Below are 23783 nucleotides of genomic sequence, written 5' to 3' on the forward strand. Positions count from 1 at the left end.
TGAAATGATGCATCAGTAGTTTTTAGGACAATAATTACTCATAGGCCTGTGTTCCAACCAATGAAGGAAAAGATAGAAGGAACATCTCCAGAAAAGGAGAACTGGGCACCAGTCAGGACACCCTGGTGTTTCTCTCAAAGAGAAGAATGGATGTAATCCATTATGATTAGATGGTGGGATGATAGATATCATCAAGGGTAGGTGTGATACAAAGAGACAAGATAGTGAACATTACAAACAGAAAATGTCCAACCACTGAGCCCTGAGGAACACCAGATTTGACCTGGGAATATTTCAGGATCCTCATCCTGCATCCATTTCTCCTTCTCCCTACAATCTTCCTCAATGATCTTCTCCTTCCAGGAAGCTCCACATTTAGCATCCCGTATCTAGTACTTCCACTACTCCTCCATGACCTTAGCTGTCCCTCCAATATACTCATTATTAATCCAGTTCATTACCTCAGTGCTGTTTGCTTTCATAGATGACCCCAGATACTTAAACTCACACACCTTCTTTTCCTTCAGCTTCACTGTTCCACTTGACTCCTTCCTCCACACATGGACCTAGTCTTCTGACCTTCATTCCTCAGTCCATGAGTGTGGCAAAGTTTTGGTTTTGCATCTCTCATTTTAACAGATTTCGTGCACATGTGCAGTTGTTTTTTTGCACCTGTAACTGTAGAACTGCCGCTAACTGCAGTCAGTGAACTGAACATCCAAAATGCAGATGGATGCATGTGTAACTTCTGGTTTCTGCTGTCATGATGACATGATGAGAGGAAGGAAAGCGGCGGTTTTGTTGTGTTTCTGCCCTCTGCCTTCACATTCCTTATATGGGAAAGGAATTAGTCTGAACGAGGGGCGGAAACACGGCGCGGTGACAGCTGGGTAAATTCACCCGACATCCAGGAAGAAAACCAACCGAAGCTCAGTCTACTCTGCAGCCTGCACACCCTGAGAGAGAACACGGACCAAATCATTGCTCGACCCGGTTAGCAGGTAGGCCGGACCGGAGCTCGTTTCACTGGTTTTACTGGGATGGGAGGCGGCGGGGGGGTCAAAGCAGAGCTGGAAGCGACTGGTCTGACAGAGAGGAGACAGACGGAGAAATCAGGAACTTCAGGGAGGGACGCTGAGAGGAACAACCCGGAAAACAGATTAACTGTTTATATCGTCCCAATAATCGAACCACCGCATGTACATCGGCTCGGTTCTCACACATTTAGTCAGGGCATTTAAATATTCCCGACAGAACCAATTAATCTAGAGTAACTCGGTTTAAATAGGATGCTGTGACTCATGTAGTTAATTGTCTCCATCTCAGCGGCTCTGTTTTCAGACGGTGTTCTGGGTGCTTTGGTCAACTCCTATATGGGTGCGTTTCCTCGGTACTGAATGAGCTTCCCCTACAGAACTAACGGTACTGATCAAACATGTTGGGTCTCCAGGTGATCCAGTGGTTCTGTGTTCGGAGGGTAACGGGTTGTGTTTTGTTAGCAGAGGGTCTACATTTAACGGGGACGCAGAAGTGAGTCCAACACCCCGGTTCTGTTAGCTTAGCTGCAGCCTGACAGTCCGGTCTCATTAGTAACGTCAGCAGTCTGGATGTGATTTGTTGCCCACCTGTGATCCAGGTAAGGGCCGTGTTCTGCGGCAGTCTGTGTACGTATCCCTCCGCGACCGGAACATGTTTTTAATTTAGAATAAAAGCTGCAGGACTGGACGCGCCCTGCTTTTTTGTCTGTTCCTCCCCGCACAGGCCTAACCTACTTCACTGCCCCGCATGCTGACGCTGCTCTGAGCCTGCAGACCGGCTCAAGGGCGAGGATGCACATGTAAACACCTGATTCAGCGGTGGGAAAACCAGGTTAGCACCGGGACCAGGTCAGTTCAGGGACATCACAGTGGCTCAAGGTGCACAGGTGGTCAGGACTCTGCGCAGGGATGGAAAATAAATGATTGAGGAGCCTGCAGGAACATCTTCAGTTCCCATAGTCCCATTACTGAGCTCACATGAGCAAGAAACCTTTGCATTTATTGATGGAACCTCCACATAACCTTGTTAAGCAGATGAAACAGCTTTTTTCCTGGTGAAGGTCTCCACAATCCAGTTAAGACTAAATTCAGGCCCAAAACAACAGATTTTTTTTTTTCAATATATTCCCACCGATTGCTGTAGTGTCACTCCCAGTTATCCAGGAGCTGTTTCTAATCCTCTATCGGTTCGGTTTGCATGGAAACGTTCCTGATCCGGTGATTTCAGAACCTATTCCGCTTCCTCGGCTGCTGATTGGCTCCTAGCCGAGCCTGTTTGACCTCCCAGACATATAAACCAGAGCGATTTCTTGTTTAAACAGACGCTGTGGAAAACCTTCGGTTTCTGAGCTTTGAATCCCAGATCTGTACCAGGACTGGGTCAGGCAGCAGACTGTGGTCTGACTGGGTTCATTGGTTGTTCTGGAACATCTAGTCATTCCAAATGTTTGGAGGAACATTTTGACTCTGGATCAGACATGGTGGAGTTTAGATCTGCAGCAAACATTTTGCTTAGTTTGTGTATCTCTGCAGGATTTTACCTACTGCTTTAGCTGGTTACTTCCTGTACAGGGCCCCACCCTCCATGCAGGTGAGTCAGCTCAGGTGAAAGCAGGAAGTGTTGGACCCTGCAGGCAAAGGAGCTGTCTCTCCCTGGCTAAAGGCGTCACTTCACCTTCAGAGTTAAAGTTTAACTCCAGATGTCCTGATGAGGGTTCAGAGTGACAGATTTTCCATTTATTAGCAATAATCAGGTCTCATGTTAAAGGAGTCTGATTTAAACCCGGAGACGGATGTTCCTAAGCAGACCAGATCCACTGATAAATAATAAATGTCCATATCAGAGTAAAAATCGGCATCATATCATTTCAGCAGAGCATCAGCAAGTTCTTTATTCCAACCCCGATTGCCTGGGTCAAGTCAGTAAAGGTTCAGTTCCTGTGAAGCTGAACCCACATCAGAAAACGTTCATTTCTGGTTCTGGGTCTATTTGCTGGATCACTGAGAAACTCGGTGAAGATCTGTGTGAAAATTTGACGTGTCTTGGTTTGATGTTCCTCCACATGCAGAACTAACCAAGCGAGATGTTCTGCAGACTTTCCAATAATCAGTTCCTGGTTTGGTTTGAGACTGAAGCCTCAAACAGCTGCAGAAATCAGGTTTTAAATCCGTCGTTCATGGGTGAGGAAAGCTGCTTCAGAACATTTCAGGAAAACAAACAGCAGCAAGTCGTTAAAGCTGAAAAACGATTTATTCCAGCGGAGCCGGATCAGAGCCGAGGACGGAATAACCCGAACATGCAGAGGAGCTGTCCAATCAGCTCTACTCTGAATTAGGGGGAAGGACTCCTGTCCATCAGCCAGGTGGAACTACCTGAGAGTCCATTTCCCAGGTGTCAGGTAACAGCCATGTTGGAATATCATCCCAACAAACAGCAGGGTGTCTGTGGCTTGGAATACCGACCCACATTCCTGCTAGTTGTCAGTGCTTGTTCTCCTGCTCTGCTGCTACACACCAGCGTGTGCTCTGATAACTTCCTGCATCTAAAAATATATTCCCATTAACAGTGAGGCTGCAGGACACACAGAGCCATATCCAGATGATTAAACGGGACAGATGAGGGTTCTGATCCTGATCCAGTCCGGATTTCTGTTTTCCTTTCAATGACTCAGTCTGTATTATATTCTTCCAAAGACGCCCTGAACCGCAGCCTCTCAGTTTTTCTTTGGTCTTTACCTGCTTTGGGATTTCTAAGGAACTTTTAAAACTGCAGGAAGCAGTTCTGATGTGAAACGGGCCTTATTTGGCCCGTTTCACATCAGAACCTTCACTCAGTCAGCCCAGACAGGCTTTCTGCAGCCTCACGTCTTCCTGCAGTCATGCTGGGATTTTCCATCTGTGGTCGTTTCCTGGGAATCTCCAAATAAAGTTCATGAAGGCTGTGTAACTATTTCTGGCCTTTAGATGAATTAAAGCCATTTTGATCTATTTTAACCTTTTATTGACATTGTGATTAAAAATGTGGAAAATCATCCCGGAGAAATTGGCACTGAATCCTGGACGCTCTGCAGCAAAAAAAAAATCAAGTCCAATTATTCCTTCAACTGGCGAAATGTTTTTAACCTGCAGCAGGAGAGAGGAGGTGAAGAAGACAGAATCAGAACCAGTAACATGTCCTATTAAATATCTGCTGAGGAATCAAAGATGACCTTAGAATCTGGGTCATAAACTGTATATTTATTTAGACTAACTAAATATTCCTCCTGCAATGCTGTTATATTAACCCGTTATTCTGCCTCACTGGGTTTCTAATGTTTAAAGTGTAAATGCTGCAAACTAAACTGGACCACATGGTTCTGGTTGTTATTGGGAAATATGCTTGGCCTGAATATACTGGCTTGTTTTTGTGTTAAAACCCAAACTGAGGTCTCTCTCTGAGAACAAAATCTGTCACATGCTACAGATGGGTCTGAACAGAGACGGGCTGCTGTCCCAAAGTGGACTCGTCTTAGACAATCCTAATATTCTTGTTTCCTGACCCGGCTGTATGTCTGGATCTTCCTGCTGGTTCTGTGTGATCGCTTCGCCCTGCTGCTCAGTCTGAACGCCACCTCAGGGCTACAGAACGAAGGTTGACGCACGGCCCAGATCTGTGGTTTTAGCAGCAGCGCTGCCTGGATGTTTGGTTCCTGCTGATGGTGTTTTGGAAAGACTGCAGAAGCAGCTGAGCCTTTAATGAGCTGCAGCTCGTTAAGAGCTCAGCCTGGCCTGTTAACGAGGCTGATCCAAGCGGTGAGCAAAGACCTGTTGCTGCTGGCGCCGTCTGGGAAGACATGTTTGGAAATGCTTCCAACCTGGAATCTAGCACACTGGTTCTGGATGAATTTGTAGTTTGAAATCCAACCCTCTGCCAGCTGGGTCAGAACGCAGCTGCAGGAAGATGGGAACATGTTGGTTTACTTAATGTCCCAGTAGTTGATGGACATGGAGGCGGTCTTCACCCGAGGAACACAGATCCCTCTTCAGATGTTTACTTTATAAGAACGTTCCCAAATTACCCCTGGAGCTCTCTAACTTCCTGTTTCCTGTGTGTCATCACCCTGCAGGTATGGCGGCAGAGTTGGCAAGTCTGGTGCAGCGGCTGGAGGTGGCGGTTGGCCGTCTGGAGGCCGTGTCGGGTCCAGGAAGCAGCACCGGAGGTTCTGCTGGGGGAGGTAACCCTGAACGACACCACTGACGCTGTTCTACTCCAGGCTCCCTGATCCAGCCCTCATTTATTTCCTTCCAGTGGTCCACTTTGGACCTGCTCTGGACCACAGTTCTCCAGGTTCTCTGAAGGTCCTTCAAAGGTTTTTCTTTGGTTTTTGGGTGCTTCATCTCTCCGTTTCAGTCCGTCTGCATAATGAATATCTTCAGTTTGGTTTCAGGAAATCTGAGGAAAGCAGACCTAAAACAAAATGAAAGACTCTGAAGGTCCAGTTTAAAGCTGGTTCTGTGTCAACACAACACTAGATGTTGATGACCTTTTTTAGACAGGAACAAAATGCACCACATTTCATTGGCCTTCTCAAAAGGAAGGATGCATGGTGCCAGGTTGTAGCAGACATGCTAATTTCCACCTGTTAAGTACAATCATCTCAAGGGATCATCCCCTGAGTTTAGGAAAAGCCTCCTAAAGACCTTGAGAACCGATCCAGAACACTTTGATGGATCAGAAGAAGGAAAATATGAAGAAACGAGGGCTGGATCAGCAGAATCCATCTCTGCTTCAATCAGAACCTGGTCATTGATTAATGCAACCTTCTGTTTCCTCCTTTCAGCCGTGGCGGCGTTCGTCGGGGCTTATGATGAGATCATTAATGGTCCCATGGCTCAGTACGTCAACCTCAGCCAGAAGATTGGAGGAGACGTCCAGAAACACGTAGGTGACCTCCCATCAGCCTTTTATGAAGCGATCAGCAGGTCCTGGGTTCATCCAGGCAGAGGAGGGAACAAGATTACAGGTTCTGATGGATCACAATGAGTAGCGAGAATATTAAGTCGGGTATTTTCAGGTGTTTCTGTTCCAGAATGATTAAAAGTCAGTTTAACTTGAGACAAACACCTGAAGGTTGAGCTGAACATCCTGTAACTGTCTGTGTGAGGAACATCTCCAGAATGATGGTTTGTTCTGCCTCTTCTTCAGGCAGAGATGATGAAGAAAGCCTTCTCCAGCCAGAGACAGCTTCTCATCACAGCTTCATCCTCCCAGAAGCCCTCAGACGTGAGTTCAATACATAAATGAACAAATTATTTAGAGTTTATGCTTTTTAGGGCCCAGTTTGGACCTTCTAGATGTTGGGATTCATTTAGTTCTGGTAAGGCTGATGGTTCTGATATCAGCAGCAGAGTTTAAGTGGTTTCAGGCAGGTTCATTCTTATCTTACTTCTTTTTAGTCCGATCAAAACCTCTGCTGCAGGTAAACGTTCTGGTTCTGAAACACAAACTGGGGAAAATATTATGAAGATAAAGGAAACGATGTGAACTGTACAGAATTTATCAGGTTCCTTGGCATCATTTAGTGACTGAGTGGAGGAACGTGGAGGGAACACCCACCCTCCCTTTACTGGTGTTTGCTGATGTCATTTGTTTATTGTTGTTGTTTACTCTCTCCCAGTCGGTTCTGGCGACTCTCCTGCAGCCCGTGTCCAAAGCTATCCAGCAGGTTCAGGCGTTCCGGGAGCAGAACCGGACCTCTCCGCTCTTCAACCACCTCTCTGCCATCAGCGAGAGCGTTCCCGCCCTGGGATGGGTTGCCATGGTAATATCGCGTGTGTGTGTGTGTATGTGTGAGATGGGCAGTGTTGTGCCAGTTTGTCCTGAAAAAGAACTAGTTCTAAACTCAGTTCAGATGAAAATGAACTGATTTATGTTCATAGTTCACTAGCCTCATTCATGCATTTGAAGCTTTTCTTTTTAATCAACAGAAAAGAACATTTTGACTGAAAAGCGGTCCTTTAAATCACCCGGGTCACTTTGAACCTTCTTAATACCATCATGTTGGAGCCAACAGGATTTACCAGAAAGTTCTTTATGCTCTTCAAATTGTTACCAGCATGGGCGGTTCTAGATGGGGGCAAAAGGGGGTCAGTGCCCCTGTAGAACTGGTCCTGGTCCCTCTTTTGGCTCCTGTACTGAAGACATAACACTAAATCAGTTTCTTATAATTATATGTGCTGGCACAGAAACCGTAACTGTAACCTTTACAGTTTTACTTTAACAATGAATTAAAAAAAGGTGTTGCACTTTTAGCCTCAGCCGTATTGAGATAGGATCACAGTTCTCATCTGCTAGATCAGGGGTCTGCAACCTGCAGCTCTGTGGCTCCTGTAATATATTAAACAATGAAATATTGCCATGTTTTCTTGTTTCATTCCTTTGTTCTTTACCCCCATGAAAAAACACTGGCCCTTCCCCCTGGTGAATTTGGTCTAGAACCGTCGCTGGTTATTAGAGAGCTGAAAACCAACAAGAGCACAGAAAAACTGCCAAAAACTAAAAGTTGAAGTTTTCTTAGACAAAACCCTCAATTTTTTTGGATAATTCTGCAGATATGAAGCCATAAAAACATCATGTTAATCATGTAAATTAAGCACATCTGTTGTTTCAGTTCCTGGCCTGCTGGACGGTTGTAGAAATGTCCAAAGCTGCAGCTTCTCTTTGTTTCATCTGCCGTCCAGAACCCAGTAAACCAGGCAGCATAAAACTCCTCATAGTTTGGGGCTGGAGTTTCAGCCTCCAGTTAAGAGACACAGAGGATTAAATAACCACCATAGGTCTTCACAAAGCTCTGATACCCTCACTCACAGACATTCAGCAGACACTCGGAACCTCGAGGGGACATGCTGAGACTCGTTCTCTGTGAAATATCCAAAGTCTGTCACCCCCCAACAGAACACCATTAAATGACGTCGAGATGAGCTTTGTTGTTCTCTCCACGTTCTCTATGGAAGCAAATCGTTACCATATTTCAAATGAAAAAGCATTTTCAGAAATGCTTTTTCATTTTAAGAATGTGGCTGCATTATTTGACTCATAAATGAAATTAGTAATCAATAATCCTATTTGCATTTTAATTTTCTTCTTCAAGACTGCTCATTCTTTCACTTAATTAAAATGAAAAAGAAAAAGACATTTGAGATTTATTTTTCAAAATGTACCCCAGCAAATAGATACCAAAATTCAATTTGAAATGTCAGTCATTTTCTACCGCTTATTCCATAGTGGGTCGCGGGGGAGCTGGTGCCTATCTCCAGCAGTCTATGGGCGAGAGGCGGGGTACACCCTGGACAGGTCGCCAGTCCATCGCAGGGCAACACACAAACAACCATGCACACACTCATTCATACACCTAAGGGCAATTTAGAGTAACCAATTAACCTAACAGGTATGTCTTTGGACTGTGGGAGGAAGCCGGAGTACCCGGTGAGAACCCACGCATGCACAGGGAGAACATGCAAACTCCATGCAGAAAGACCCCCGGTCGGGAATCGAACCCAGGACCTTCTTGCTGCAAGGCAACAGTGCTACCAACTGCGCCACCGTGCAGCCCTCAATTTGAAATGTAAAATTTGAAAATGAAAAAGCATTTCTGGAAATGCTTTTTCATTTTAAGAATGTGGCTGCATTGTTTGACTCATAAATAAAATTAGTAATCAATCATCCTATTTGCATTTTAATTTTCTTCTTCAAGACTGCTCATTCTTTCACTTAATTAAAATGAAAAAGAAAAAGACATTTGAGATTTATTTTTTAAAATATGCCCCAGCAAATAGATACCAAAATTCAATTTGAAATGTAAAATTTGAAAATGAAAAAGCATTTCCAGAAATGCTTTTTCATTTTATGAATGTGGCTGCAGTTATTTGACCCATAAATAAAATTAGTAATCATCCTATTTGCATTTTCTTCTTCATGACTGCACATTTTATGCCATAATCAAAAAGAAAACAAAGCAGATATTGCTTTTTCGTTTTCGTGGTCTGCCCGCAAAGTACTGCCCAGAACTCGAAAACAAAAAAGCATTCTGAGCTGCGGGCGCAGAAGAGTGACGTCAACAGCCGCTCTTCCTCAGCTCCCTGCTGATCGAGCTACCCATCTTGTTCGGTAGGGAGGCGCTGTGCACGTCTGCAGTGCATTACATTGCAAACGTGCCGAGAAATTGATTGAATTGCAGCAGGACCGAGCTCAATTTGTGGCAGTGGCAGGCAGAACTGGTAGTTCCGCCACAGCCTGCCACCGAAGCTGCCACCGGAACTGCCACAGTCTGCCGCACGGCGGCACGGGATTCCACGAGGATGCCAGAAGGTGCCAGACCGGCCGTAAAAGCTTGCCAATGCGATTGCCACTGTTTTTGTGGAAGCTGATGCTGATTATCGGCAAATGGGTTGTCATTATTGTTATAGCCTGTTACCTTTAAATAATGATTTCATTATTGATTATTATTTAATAAACAGCTTTAGACCCATAACATAAGGTGATTGTATTTACTTGACATGGAAAATAAATAGCACTATGTGTTTGTGTGACGTGTTGAAAGGATGACGATTTATTGCACAAACAGCCGGTTTATTATAGAGCATCAGCGGCTATTCTGAATCGTCACTCACAGAAAAATATAAATAAATGCTTAAAAACACGCTGGATGTCCCAGGCCATAAGGCTGCCACCGGAACTACCAGTTCTGCCACTGCCACAAATTGAGCTCGGTCCTGCTGCAATTCAATCAATTTCTCGGCACGTTTGCAATGTAATGCAATGCAGACGTGCACAGCGCCCCCTACCGAACAAGATGGGTAGCTCGGTCAGCAGGGAGCTGAGGAAGAGCGGCTGCTGACGTCACTCTTCTGCGCCCGCAGCTCGGAATGCTTTTTCGTTTTCGAGTTCTGGGCAGTACTTTGCGGGCAGACCACGAAAACGAAAAAGCAATATCTGCTTTGTTTTCTTTTTGATTATGGCATAAAATGTGTAGTCATGAAGAAGAAAATGCAAATAGGATGATTGATTACTAATTTTATTTATGAATCAAATAATGCAGCCACATTCTTAAAATGAAAAAGCATTTCTGAAAATGCTTTTTCATTTGAAATATGGTAACGATTTGCTTCCATAGTTCTCCACTTAAAAACATTGTTCAGTTTAAAGCTCTCGGAAACATGAGCTCCACTCCTGAACAACACTGGTGGTGGCAGGAAACAAGGAGCTCTTTGACTCTCTGCTCTGTGTGGGTTTGTTGGCTGGAGCTGCAGAGCGTTTTCCATTCTCTCGTCAAACTCAGTCTGTGCTCCTCCTGCATCATGTCCGATGGTTATACTGAATGTGGAGCTACTTTAAATTTTCATCACTCTTCTTCCTCCTGATGATGCATCCATGTGTCTCTCTGCATCCAGGCTCCAAAGCCGGCTCCCTTCGTCAAGGAGATGCAGGATGCTGCCATGTTCTACACGAACAGAGTCCTCAAGGACTACAAGGAGAAGTCAGTAAAGTTACTTCCTGTTTCCTCTCTGTACAGGAGGTTTTAATGTGTCAAGGTCGCAGAGGTTCTCTGAGGTGTGAAAACGTAAAGCTGGAAGAACTTTCTCAGACATCTAACGCACCGTCTTGTCCTCACAGGGATCAGACACATGTGGACTGGGTGAAGGCCTACGTCTCCATCTGGACTGAGCTGCAGAACTACATCAAACAACACCACACCACCGGACTGACCTGGAGTAAAACCGTAAGTCAAAATAAACAGAACAGACCCGAGATTTGAAGAACAGTCATTAAATTATCTCAGAATCTCTGACCTTCATCGTGTCTCGTCCTGCTCAGGGTCCCGTTGCTTCAGCCTCTGCTGCTCCACCTAGCGCTCCTGCTGGTGGATGTCCTCCACCTCCCCCTGGACCTCCTCCTCCACCCGAGGAGCTGAGTGGAACTGCTGCAGTTGGTGGCGACGGTGGAGCCAACAGCCGGAACGCCCTGTTTGCTGCCCTCAACCAGGGTTCAGGCATCACCAAAGGTACGAGGGCGACTGCAGGGAAATTTAAATAAAGTTTTTAAATTTGCTGCAATTTGTTTGAATTTATAAAATGTTTAGCTTTCATTTTGCTCCAGAAAATAAAAAATAACAAGAAAAAATAGGGTTTATTGAAATGCTGAAAATTCTGCAGTAAAAAATATTTTTAGAATTTAAATTATTTATTTTTTTTGAAATTTTCTATATCCTGTTTGTAATCTAAATTTTATTTGAATTATTTTTTAAATAAAATATTTTTTTTTAGAATATCCTATTTAATTTAGATAGCTATTTTAGTAAACATAAAAAATGTATTGTGATGTGAAAGATATAAAACAATTGTTTCATATTAACTGTATATTTTTCATATTATCTCTGAACATTGCAGCTTGTTTTTCCTCCTGGTTCTAATATTTGTTCTGAACCGCAGTTCTCCTCATCTGTCTGCTGTTTCTGCACTTAAACTGAACCCTTTTCAGGCCTGAAGCACGTCAGCGACAGCGATAAGACCCACAAAAACCCGGCTCTGAGGGGTCAGGGGGCTCCTGTTCGTACCGGACCCAAACCGTTTACTTCCTCCTCCCCCCGACCCGCTGTTTCTACCACCCCGAGCCGCAAGCTGCCTCCTGTGCTGGAGCTTGAGGGGAAGAAATGGAAAGTGGTGAGTTAGTGGTTCTGTTGGCTTTATCTTTAGCTGTCTGGTCCTTTTTAATTCTTCTGTGACCCAGTGATTTTGGTCCTTGGAGAACAGGAGAACCAGGAGGGAGCTCAGGGTCTGGTGATCAGCAACACGGAGCTGAAGCAGGTGGTTTACGCCTTCAAATGTAACCAGAGCACCCTGCAAGTCAAAGGCAAAATCAACTCCATCACCATCGGTAAGAACTCACCCGGAGCATGAAGACGGGTCCAAACCAACCAGAACAGTTGCTTTATTTTAACGGCTGATGGAGCTTTTCTTCAGATTCAGTTTAATCCAGAAACACCTGGGTGTAAAAAGCAAACTTTAAACTAACTCGGAATATTTTTACATTAAACATGTTAATTTGTTCTGATCCGGTTATTTTCCTGGTTTATTTGCTGTGAACGAAATCATAAGGGTGCACCCCCTGCTGGCTGTGTGAGAGAATACACTTTCTAAATTAAATCCTGCGACCATACAGGCTGTTAAACAGCAAACTGAATGAACATTATTCAAAAAACAATTATTTTTAAAATTTCAGTTTTTTTGCGCCACTAGTGGCCTAAGTTTTTACCAATCCCTGGGAGTTTTGTCCAATAAGAGCGTTTGTTTCAGTCTCAGCAGTGATTCAACATGTTTGTTTGGCTGAAAAATTGTCACCAGCACTCAGCCGATCCAAACTGCTTTAGACACTGTACCGTGGTCCAGATGTTTCCAGCAGGAGAGTCTCAGCCTGGCTTTAGATTGGATTGTCTCCGTCATGTGACTCGATCAGGGAACCACGCCCCCTGGTTTGGGAAGTAAAAGCTGGGAGATAAATGGGATTTATAGTCAGTATCCATGAAATATTTTAATTTAATTCAGATTTTGAATGTCTCCATTAGACAGCTGTAAGAAGATGGGTCTGGTGTTTGATGATGTCGTGGGCATCGTGGAGGTCATCAACTGCAAGGACGTGAAAGTTCAGGTGTGTACACATCAACCTGCTGACGTTCAGTCCTGATCACATGTCGGTCATGTGAAGAAGCTGCTAATCAGCTCCTGTTTGCCTCGTTTGTCTGAAGGTCATGGGGAAGATCCCGACCATCTCCATCAACAAGACGGATGGCTGCCATGTTTACCTGAGCAAAGACTCCCTGAGCTGCGAGATCGTCAGCGCCAAGAGCTCCGAGATGAACATCCTGGTGCCCAACAAGGACGGAGAGTTTGTGAGTAACTCTGAAAACTGAGAATTTCTTCTTCTCAGAAATAACACAAAACGGGTTCTGATTCGACATAGTTATTATTCCTGGCTTCATTTAGTCATGACTCCCAGATTAAAGGAAATTCTCCTTTTTAAAACCAGGATTAGGTGAAGTGCCTCTGAGCAGTCAGTATCTTACCTGGAGAATCAGAAAGGATTTGTGATTGTGAAGATGATCCAAGATCTGCTCAGTTTGCAGATCCATGTAGGCTCGTTTGAGATTTGGCTTGAGTTTAACTTTTCCATCCTTCAGGAGCTAAATCATTCAAAAGTAAATTGATTAACCATAAAGCTGCTCATAAAATGCAGGGCAGCTGTTTACACCACATTTATAGTAGTTTATTATTGATTTATACAAAGCTGAGGACATACAGGCAACCAAACCCAACACAATCTTCTCTGAATGAACCTGTTCTGAAAACTTCACATGATGCATAAAACTAACAATTCCTGTTTTGATTTTAATCTAAATATGATCAGAAGTTCTGCAGGAGCGGCAGGATGTTTTGGGTTATAGATGTAGCTGCTGGAACCTCCTGAATGATGGGAGGGGCTTAAATCCTGCACCTTCCTGCTGGCATCATGAACATGTGACCAAAAAGAGTAAACTCCTGCTGGTCCAGATGCCAGGAATCAGTCTGGTGCAACTGCTCTGGAGCAGTGCATTAGGGGCGATATATATGATCATAAAACGTATTGAATAATTTGTCACTAAAATGGGTCCAAACATGAAACATGGTTATCGGTCAGGATCAGAACTGCATCTGTGCTGCTAAGCAGAACATATCTACAGTGTTCTCATTGAACCAGCAGGTTCAGTAAATCCCAGTCAGACGATCAGGTTCTGGGGTTATCAGAGGATGACTTTGTGTCACATTAAGAATAAAAGTGAATCTTAATCTGAATTTGGCCTTTTTAAAGATTTCTTCTCTTTATGCCAACAGGAAGTGGGTTTACAGCAAGACTAGGAATCTCTTGGGCTGTTTGAGTCCAATTATGCCTGATTAGAGGAGGTTATCAGTGTTTGTATCAGAAAATTCAGTTTGATTTGGTTAAGATGATGTGGAGAATCAGAGCAGAGTTAAAATGGTGGAAGTCACAAAAAAACGTCAGACTTGACTTGGACTCGAGGTCTGAGACTCTAGTCTTAGAACCAGTTTTTATCTCCTGTAATGAAGAGTGAAAGGAAGCCGGTCTGTGAGCTCCAGGCTGCAGCTGCTGCATGTTTTACTGTCAAAGTATGAGCTTGATTATTAGCCATGTTAGTGGATTATTATGGGGTGTTGATGGCTCCTGACAACCTGTTCATGTTAGCTTTAGCTTCATTAAAAATGACCAGATTAATGTCTCTCTAACTAAACGCTGTATTAAATGACTTCGGATCATTTAGGAACAAAATAAACGTTGACGTTCTCTCGTTGCTAAGCTAGCTGCTACATTACAAGAACACTTCCTGCTGCAAATATCAAAATAAGAGCACTTCCTGTTCTGTTCACTTTCATTTCCCTCCTACACGTTTTCGTTTGTTGTAATTTATACCTTAAATTTGAACATCTTTAATGTTCAGAGTTAAAAACAAAGGTTTTAGAAAATGCTTTCCTATCATTATTAAAACGTCTACAGCTCAGAGTGAGAAGAAAACCCTCCAGAGCAGATTTAGTGTAACATCTAATGAAGGAGAGGACAATATGAAGACGGGGATAAACAGCTGTTAACTTAATCATTACGACTAATAGCAGAAAATCAACGTTAACAGGTTTTATTCTGTTTATTTTTCTTAGTGCAGAAATGCCCATTTATATTTTTAATGGAGTAAATGTTACTTTTGATCAATTTTTATAACGATATAAAGCAACCTTTAGCGGATTTTGAATGGTAAATTAAATGTTCAAAGAAACTGTTTCTGTTTATAACTGTTTGAGAGTGAATTTGTGTGTAATTAAGGCCTGAGGACAAACGGTTCGGGTTTGGATTCCTAACCTACAGAGATTGAGGTGACCTAGATGTTCTGGATTTGATGAGAAAATGTTTTTCAGTCGTTAGAGAATTGACTGGGAAAAAAAATGATGTGAACATCTCTGATCCTACTCTTCCTGGTTGTCACCTCGTCTATATTTGGTCACAAATATGGAGTTTTCAATCAGTCCTGGTTTGTTCTAACAATCCTGTTTTTCCTTCAGACGGAGCTTCCTGTTCCCGAACAGTTCAAGACCATCTGGGATGGCCAGAAGCTCGTTACCACAGCAACTGAGATCGCCGGATAGACGAGGCTCCTCCTCCTCACCACCCCACCTTGACTGATCAACCCCGCCCACCAGCTAATGTCACACTGTAGACTGAGATTCAGACCTCATGAGTTAACCCCGCCCCATGCCTCATCAGCCAATCACAGCTGCAGCTGACCCTTCATTAGCCAATGAGAGGGCTGCTCACGCTCTATAGCAGATCCTCTAGCCAATCAGCAGTGAACAGCTAAACTGAGAGCATAGATTAGATTCTCAGCAGCCAATCAGTCTCCTCTGTCAGGATGTTTCCTTGTTTTCCGCTTCTTTTCCTCCACTCCAGGCTTCAGTTTTACTATTATGCAATTTACTGTTAGGAAAACAAACCAAAAGCATCATATCACATCTGCTGCTGAGGTTCTAACAATCCAAATCAACTGGGAACAATTAGAATTCCAGGTTTTCACTTCATTGCACACAGGACATTCCCAAGTGTTAGAAACATTCCATGTCAGAAAGTCAGAGACGGAAAGCTGCACCTTGATTCACCTGGAAGTCTGTAATCAAATCTGTAAAAATGTGCTCTACATTTTTGTTTCTTCACTTTATTTTTGGGTCCAAACTGAAATGTTCTCATCAGTGCTGAGTCATTAAAACGTTGCAATAAAACTAGGAAGTTTGTCTTTATTGGGTTAAAAGTTGAATTTTACAGAAGCAGTTTGTCAACATCATCATTCAGAACAGACCTAGTCCTGCAGAAAGCTAAAATTACCTGAAAACATGCTCAATGTGCAACAAGCATCAGTGCAAAGAAAGAGGAGTTTCTGCTGCAGCGCCACCTACAGGTCTACCTCAGGAATGGTAGCAGGTTGGAGTTGAACCACTCGGTGGTGAATTGGAGGTGGTCCCCATCCGTGGAGAGAAAAACCAGCTTCTGAGCTTTATCCATGGCGGCCAGACCCAGACGGTCCTGCAGAAACAGGCGGCACAAAGAGAAACAGGAAAATGATTCAGAGTTCTGACAAAAAAAAAACATCCATCTTCCACATATTGGAGGTCAAAATCCAAACATCCGTCTCCTAGAGATGGATTTGTTTTGTCTTTTCCTTATGTTCACACATCTGTTGCTGCATTTCAGGTTGCAACAGATTTAAAGGAATAAAGATAAATCGGGGTAACTAAACATGAAGAAATAACTGATTAGAAACAAAGTTCTTCTCAATAGAAGAATATTCACATTCCTCCTGCAGACCAGAACATCATGAAAGCATCGTGGAGCAGCTTCAGTTGGACCGCATTGATCTCTGAAACTGTTCTGCATCCAGAATCCTCATCCATCACCAGTTAATGGAACCTCATAAGGCAGGGATTAGTTTGGAGAACCTTTGTCCAGGTCCACAATTCAGCACCATTCACAGAGTTTACTGAGCAGAGAAGAAGCCTGCTGTCTTCTCTGGGTTTAGGGGCTTCTGGGATGGACCATCACACAGTGGGAACATGGATCAGTTCTCCAGATGCTTGTTGGAAAAGGAGCATCCAGCCTGTTGTCAGGAAGCAGACTCTGCAGCCAGGCTCTGTGATGGTAGGAGGTTGTATCATGGTATGGGCTTAGATCAGTTCCTCTTCTGTGATGGTAGCATTGATTCAGAAAAGTCCAGCAGAGGTTTTACAGCAACATCTACTGCCTTCAGGACCACATCTTCTCCATGAAAATGGAAAACCACATTCTAAAGGCCTGGCTGAAGAAGAGGAGGGAACAGCAGCTGAGATGGCCTGTCCCCAATGTTTGAAACAACCATGTACTGATGGACGTGTTTGTAGGAAAAATGTTGGGAGAAGGAATAAGAATGTTAAAGTGGAAAAAGCTTTATTAGAAAATAAGTTTTGGGAATGTGTCTTAAAATGGATTTTGAGAAAATAACCCAATGAGAACAAAAATAGATGTAATCTGTTTTAGTCAGGTCTGGTTTTCTAAATAATACATTTTATTTGTCATTGCAGAACATTCAAAGTAATGTGTCCTCTGAATTTAACCTGTCACGGTGAGAAGTGGGCAGCTGTTCAGGGCCCGGGCAGCTTTCTGGGGATCAGGGTCTTGCTCATGGACCCAGAGTGAGTCTGTGGGATTAAACCGGCGACTTGCAGTCGGCTCAGAACGCAAGCGTGCAGCTTTAACCACTAGACTACCACTCCCGTACATAGAACTGGTTTTCAGAGCAGATTTAAATGTTTAGTGAAAAGCTCCAGTTTCATGGAAACACCAGCAGGAGGCAGCAGAGCATTACTAAGAACTACTGATGGCGAAGCTCCTGGAACTGGTTCCCAGTAGCTGCTCCCAATACTGGATTAAAACCCTAAAATTAAAGTTTTATGGATTAAATCATGTTTAATGAAGGATGGTCTGCTCTCCTTCTGGAAGAACATGTTGCATCAACTCTCCAGGGTTACCTCTTTGTAGAGAACGCTCTCCTGCAGAGTCTCAGTCTCTTTGGCCTGGCCCGACTTCAGGAAACCAAACCACTGCAGGAAGAGAGGCAGATACAGGTTCATCACCTCCGTCAGTAGGTTTTTATGCATCAGGCAGGATCGGGATCAGTTACCTCGGTATCAACAGGATCCACCACAGTGTCCTGCAGGAACTTCACCATGACAAACTTCTCCAGCTGCTGCAGGTTCTTCCTGTACGTCTCATTTACCACCTGAAACACAGACTGGAGCTGAGTCACTGGATCTGAGGACAGAAACGTCTGGTTATTTCATCACTGCTGATGGTTCTGACCCGCTCCTGGTTGATGTCGGCCAGGAACAAGCTGTGCGTCTTGTAGAGGTCGTCGTTGAGCGGGTCGTGCCAGTACTGGGCCTGTACGAGGCTGACAACACAAACACCCCCTCTCTGTCACACCAAGCAGGGATAAAGAAAACCTGGAGCTTCATGTTGACTCACTGTTTCTGGACCAGGTCGCTGTACGCCCCGTGGTTCAGAGCTTCACGGATCATGTCGCAGATGTGGGAGCTCTCACCAGGACACCTGGGCAGCCCGTACACACCTGAGCGTTCAGACAGAAACAGAACCAGCTATTAGAGGGGTGGAGATGAGTGGATGCTGATGTTTAACACTGTTCTGATGACTACCATGAGTTTAAATATGAACCGAGTTCTGGTTCTGCTGGAGGGTGTTTCCTGTTTAAAAGAAGCCGTGTCACTATGTGGTTTTTCAGGATGAGAAACAATCGGATTATCTGGAACCAAGGCGTCATTTTTGAAAGAGGTCAAAACGTCACTTGAGAACATGAGAAACACCAGCAGAACCTGAGAAAATGGCTGTTAAATCTGATCTGGGGTCATGCAAGGGGACAAACATTTATATGTTCCATACATTTCACAGTGCTTTTGGCCCCTAAACTGGACCGATCTCATTGGTAAATGTTCTTCTGAATGCACTGTTCTGGACTGTGTCCCAGAGTGAAGACAACCTTTTCACGGTTTGCTTAATGTTACCTTAACATTATTTCAAAGCAATCACAACATTAATGAATCTTACAAGTGTAGCAAAGAGTGAGGCGTGAATAAAATCACCTAATATTGCCACAAATGCATTGGGGTGTTGCGTCCGTAGCTTAGCAACAACTGGGCTGATGACATCACATGCAGTGGCAGCAGCAGCTGATAGTGAAATGTAGACTATTGCTAAAATAACACTGTTGAACAGTCTGGGTAAATAATATGGATGAAAACTGGCTGCTAACAGTTCAATATCGGCTGCAGAGACGACACTTCAAAGCAACATGTCCTGGATTACAGTCTGTTGTTCACAAGCATTGCTAATCCACCTCCTATACGTTTGCTGCTCCCCTTTAAATCTCTGTCTGCTCGTATGGTCAGAAAGCCTGGCAGAGAGATGCTGGAGTTGGAGATATGATCCTGCAGCCATGTCTCAGTGGGACACATAATACTGCATTCCTGATACTCTGGCTGGGTCGTTGTTAGGGCTTGAAGTTAATTTATTAGGATTGAGAGATTTCATGTTCCCCATTATGATCAATGGACGAGATGGTTTGAACTTCCTTCTTCTCTTTCTCCTCTTTGCTCCAGCGCTGTATCCATGGTGCCTGCATTTCAACTTCTCTGGGATTTTGGTGCATAGCTCAGATATTACTATAGCTTTTGAGATATTCACCAGCTTCTCCCAGTTATAAAAGAAATGACACATTATTGCTATGGTTACACTTCATAACAACTTTCCAAAAGTATCATCAGAAATCCTTCCAGCAAAATCCAAGACAAGAGGGAATAATTGTCCAAAAAAGCAATGTTTCAGCCACAAAAGTAGGAATACGTTTTTAAGAAGAATAAATCAGAAGCACAATATCAGAGCTACTCCAACCGTTACCACCTTCAGCAGCGCAATTCTAGAATATACCATACCACACTCAGGGCTCTTGCTCATAGGAGACAGCTTGAACTGAACTTAAACTCCCCCAGCTGAGAGAAGTGTGCACACCTCCAAACTGAACTCAGACTAAGCTGTGCTGGTTGCTGGGGGACCAAAGAAAGTTTGGAGTTTTTTAGGGTGCAGTATAAATGCAGAATGTGTCAGGCTGTCAAAAAAAAGCCCAGCATCATATTCATAATGAGTGGGAATTGTGAACAGCTGCACAAAATATTTTCCTCATAATTTTACAATCCTTCTGACTGTCATGTATCTGCAACATGTAGTGTCAGGATAGAAGTATTGTTCAGGATGGCCCTCTCAGCAGTGTGCTCTACTCTGCACAGAAATTCTCACAAGCTGCTGATAAACTGCTAAAAATACTGATGGTGTTTCCTCATAGCAAGACGGAAACTGATGGTTAAGACCTGGAAACGTCCCTGAAAGACAAGCTTCGGTAAACAGAAGTAATACTTGTGGTGGTAATGTTGTGAAACTCACTGGAGGACCTGAGATAAACTTGTGTGTGGGTTGTTTTTCTTCATAAGCTTACCTTGATGCTGCCCACCAACAGAGATCAGCTTTCTCATTGGTGGTGAAGGACAGCGCTGAGCCACAGCCCTCCTGTAAGAGCAGAGGAAGCAGGGTTCAGAGGAAACTTCATCATTTAAACAAAAAACTCAGAAAAGACTCCCGTACAGAAACTGAGCTCCCTGAGAGAAGCCCATGGCGTTGTATCCTCCCTGCAGCTTGGGGTCCTGAGCCAACTGGCTGCACACCATCGACACCTGAGAGTTCACGTCAAGGAAAAACCCATTCTCCATGTCCTGCAGGAGAACATAGGAGGAGAGCTGAAACATGAAGAAGCAGAGTTGCTCTGCCATATTAAAATATAGCAAAGCATATATTAAAACCTTTACAGTTAAAGTCTGAGACTGAAAGAAAAACAGGTGGAACCATGAAAGTGGTTCACCAAACTAATGGTTTGTTATCAGGGTTCTGCAGAGGTGAACTCAATGGAACTGGGTGTAATGTTGAAGGAAAAAACAAATAAAAGGAGATCACGATGAGGAACCAGGACTGGGCCGGACTTTCAGATCATTAACGAGCATGTGAATGAATCTCAGTAACATGAACAGAGCCGTGCAGCAGCAGCTTCAGTCTCACCTTGTGTTTCTGCAGCCGTTTAAATAAGAATAATAGTCTTCAAGCAAAACAACCTGATTGTTAACTCTGATTGTTTCTGGTTTTATTTCATATTTGGCTGATCCCCTGTTTTGAACTGGTACCAACAGAGATCTGGTTCCAAGTCAGAGCTACAAACTGTAATAACTGCAGGCTGAACACAGTTATAACCAGTCATACAGAATAGGAAAGAAGCAACATTTATTCCTGCAGAAATTATCATTCTTATGAAACTTCAAATATTAAGCAATTTCCACCTGAGCAACATGATGCGTGCAACGTTTTCTCGTCTGTTCTGATTTATTTGTAAATCTTCAGTGAAGGATCGACCATAATGACCTCAGGAGTTTTCCAGAATGAAGAATGATTCTTACAGTAATGAGGAAGATGGTAACTGACTTCAGGTGTGAACGAAGAAAAAATACCTGCACCACGTCCTTCCCGATCATCAGAGAGAGCACATAGATTCCTGGGATCTCCTGCTCCATCATCTTCTTAAAGGCGCCCATGCTGAGCGGGTTGCAGCAGCTGTCACCTGCAGGACATAGGTACATTCAAGGTTTGGGAGATTTTAGCCAGACCTGGTTGTTTTCCAGGATGGAGAGCTTCTGTCTTCAAACCTACTTCTTAACCCAGACATGTGGAGAATGCAGCAAACTGCTGTCACCTGTAGAACTAAACCAGTACTTGTTGGAAGTTCCTGTAGCTCATTCAGTGTTGCTTTTGGTCTTTTGGCTACCTATCCGACCAGTTTTCATATGATCTTTTCATTAATTCTAGAAAAGCATCAATTTTCTCACTGCCACTGTTCTACAATATTATTAACAATTGACTCCACTGTGTGGCTGCACAGTACTGCAGTTAGAATGGTCACCTCACAGCAAGAAGGCCCTGGGTTCAAATCCCAGCCGTGGGTCTTCCTGCATCCATCTTCCCCCCATGTGTGACTGCATAGTCATCTCTCCCTTTTTTCAATACAGTTGTACAGGATGTGTCACATTGAACTATCTGTACAGGTCTACCCCATGATCCAACAGCACTGCGGATCAGACTGTTGTTACTTTATTAATCTAAAGTATCATAGAGATCTGCAGCAGAGTTCTGACATTATATCAGAGGATCCTCTAATATAATGTCAGAAGTCTGCAGAGGGTGTCAGTTCCACATGGCAGTAAGAACCTTAATCCTTCAGCAGTGGAGCTTATCCAACAACTACACTTTTATTGTTTTAATAATCAATGTTTCTATTGAACATGTCACAGACTCACCCATTCCATGCCACAGAACCAGAGGGACCGTCCCGTTGTTGGAGTCATGAACCGGGTCAGAGGCGACCAGCAGGACCGGAGCAGCCAGGAGGACAGTGAGGAGGAGAGCAGCCATCCTGATACTGAAAACACAACAAATGATGAGCGTCGGCCGACAGTGGTGGCAGGACAGAAAACGGCTTGATTTAGCAGCTATACATCAAGAACCTCAGTCTACAGGATGCTTCCATTTCTGTCTTTTCAGAACCTACTGTGGAACATCACAAACCTTCAGACTGAGGAACAGAAAATCTGCTGAACTTAACAGTTAGATCTTGGAACACGTGGTCGGTATCACATTTATACAGATCTGAGATTGAGCCATTTCTGTATTTTATTGTATGGGAGTGGGGGTTCCATTAATTTTGTTCATTTATCTCATTTTTCTGTTATTAATCCATTATTATTGTTATCTTTTGGTCTCAACTTGAGCCATAAGGCTTTAATTTTTACAATACGAGCAAACAGTCTATGTTTTCTACACAGAACCATCCTCAGTATGGGGGCATTCTCCAGGAAGGTCATTTGGAACTCATTGGTGGGTCTTCCCAGTGTGCCTTATACTGGAACCACTCTGGCTTTTTATAATAATAATTCAGTTAATTGATAGAGCCGGTCAAACAGATCCAATTGATTTCCAGAAACATATAATCCAATCAAGTGAACAGATTCCAGTTCAATCCCAGTTATAACACACTACAGTCAGATCCAGTCTATAAGGCCAGCTGGGAATTGTCTGTCCAGGAAGACCAGCAGATTGAACCAAATAATTGACAGAAACCCGTGTCAACATGATGATGATGGTTATGAAGATGATTATGCCAGCTCTAAAATTCAGACATCTCTCTGCTGCAGAATTTAAATAAATAAACGCCTTAAATGTGCAGTTAAATAAAATCATTTAGAGTGATTTTCTAACACCGGGGAGGTTAAATTTTAACTGCAGATAAGATGATGGTTTTAATCTTTAATTAGGAGCAAGATGCACTCTTTCAGTTTCAGTCTTGTGTTTAAACTTCTTATCTAATCAGTTTCTGGTTCGGTTCTGGGTTTGATTACATTATTACATAGGTAGGAAGGCTAGCAAAATGACTGATTAGGCTTTTCTTTCTTTGTTTGAACCTTTCAGACACTAAAACATCATTATGGTTTGTTACATTTCTTCGCTGCGTCGCTTTAAACCAGCTTCAACTAGCTAAATGACTTAACACAGACCAAATAAATGCCGGAAAAGTCCTGTTTATATAAACAGCAGCGAGTCTTTGCTCACATGGCGGTTTAAATAAATCAAACTCTCTTTAAAATCAGGACGTTTTTATTTTTTAAACTTAAACAATATTGAAACTGTTAGAAAACGTGAAAAAACACAACTCACCGCTTGACTCTGCTTCCTGTTTGATGCGTTGACTGGTGGTCATGTGACTCTACTGTTTGGAGTGGACAGCCAATCAGAAGACAGCTGAGGCTAAGGTAATCTGGTTAGCAGTCCTTTAAAGTTCTGCTCCAGAGTTACTGAAAATCCGAACCTGTCACAACCGTCCAGCTGTTTTACCGCTCAGAAGCCGGTCTCCTGAAATGTTCTGATTTAGTCCGAACCTCCGAACAATGAACAACAAGCTGTGGTTTCTGTTCGGGTCGATTAGC

General features: G+C 43.5%; 2 protein-coding genes across 2 annotated transcripts; one reads left to right on the forward strand and one right to left on the reverse strand.

The window, feature by feature from the left end:
- Positions 1-865: 865 nt before the first annotated feature.
- Positions 866-15890, forward strand: cap1 (CAP, adenylate cyclase-associated protein 1 (yeast)). The gene is made up of 13 exons (XM_047384742.1): positions 866-1001; positions 5144-5251; positions 5858-5958; positions 6223-6300; positions 6695-6838; positions 10467-10552; positions 10690-10795; positions 10891-11077; positions 11554-11735; positions 11826-11949; positions 12638-12720; positions 12818-12961; positions 15177-15890. The coding sequence occupies exons 2-13, from the start codon at positions 5146-5148 to the stop codon at positions 15258-15260; spliced, it is 1425 nt and encodes a 474-aa protein (XP_047240698.1). The 5' UTR covers positions 866-1001; positions 5144-5145; the 3' UTR covers positions 15261-15890.
- ppt1 (palmitoyl-protein thioesterase 1 (ceroid-lipofuscinosis, neuronal 1, infantile)) lies at positions 15883-23655 on the reverse strand. The gene is made up of 10 exons (XM_047384745.1): positions 23515-23655; positions 22101-22222; positions 21258-21367; positions 20347-20474; positions 20201-20271; positions 18163-18265; positions 17998-18088; positions 17819-17917; positions 17667-17738; positions 15883-16188 (listed from the first exon to the last, which is right to left on the reverse strand). The coding sequence occupies exons 2-10, from the start codon at positions 22213-22215 to the stop codon at positions 16066-16068; spliced, it is 912 nt and encodes a 303-aa protein (XP_047240701.1). The 5' UTR covers positions 22216-22222; positions 23515-23655; the 3' UTR covers positions 15883-16065.
- Between the last annotated feature and the right edge of the window lie 128 nt (positions 23656-23783).

Source organism: Girardinichthys multiradiatus, chromosome 13, assembly GCF_021462225.1.
Source record: "Girardinichthys multiradiatus isolate DD_20200921_A chromosome 13, DD_fGirMul_XY1, whole genome shotgun sequence".
Lineage (NCBI taxonomy): Eukaryota > Metazoa > Chordata > Actinopteri > Cyprinodontiformes > Goodeidae > Girardinichthys > Girardinichthys multiradiatus.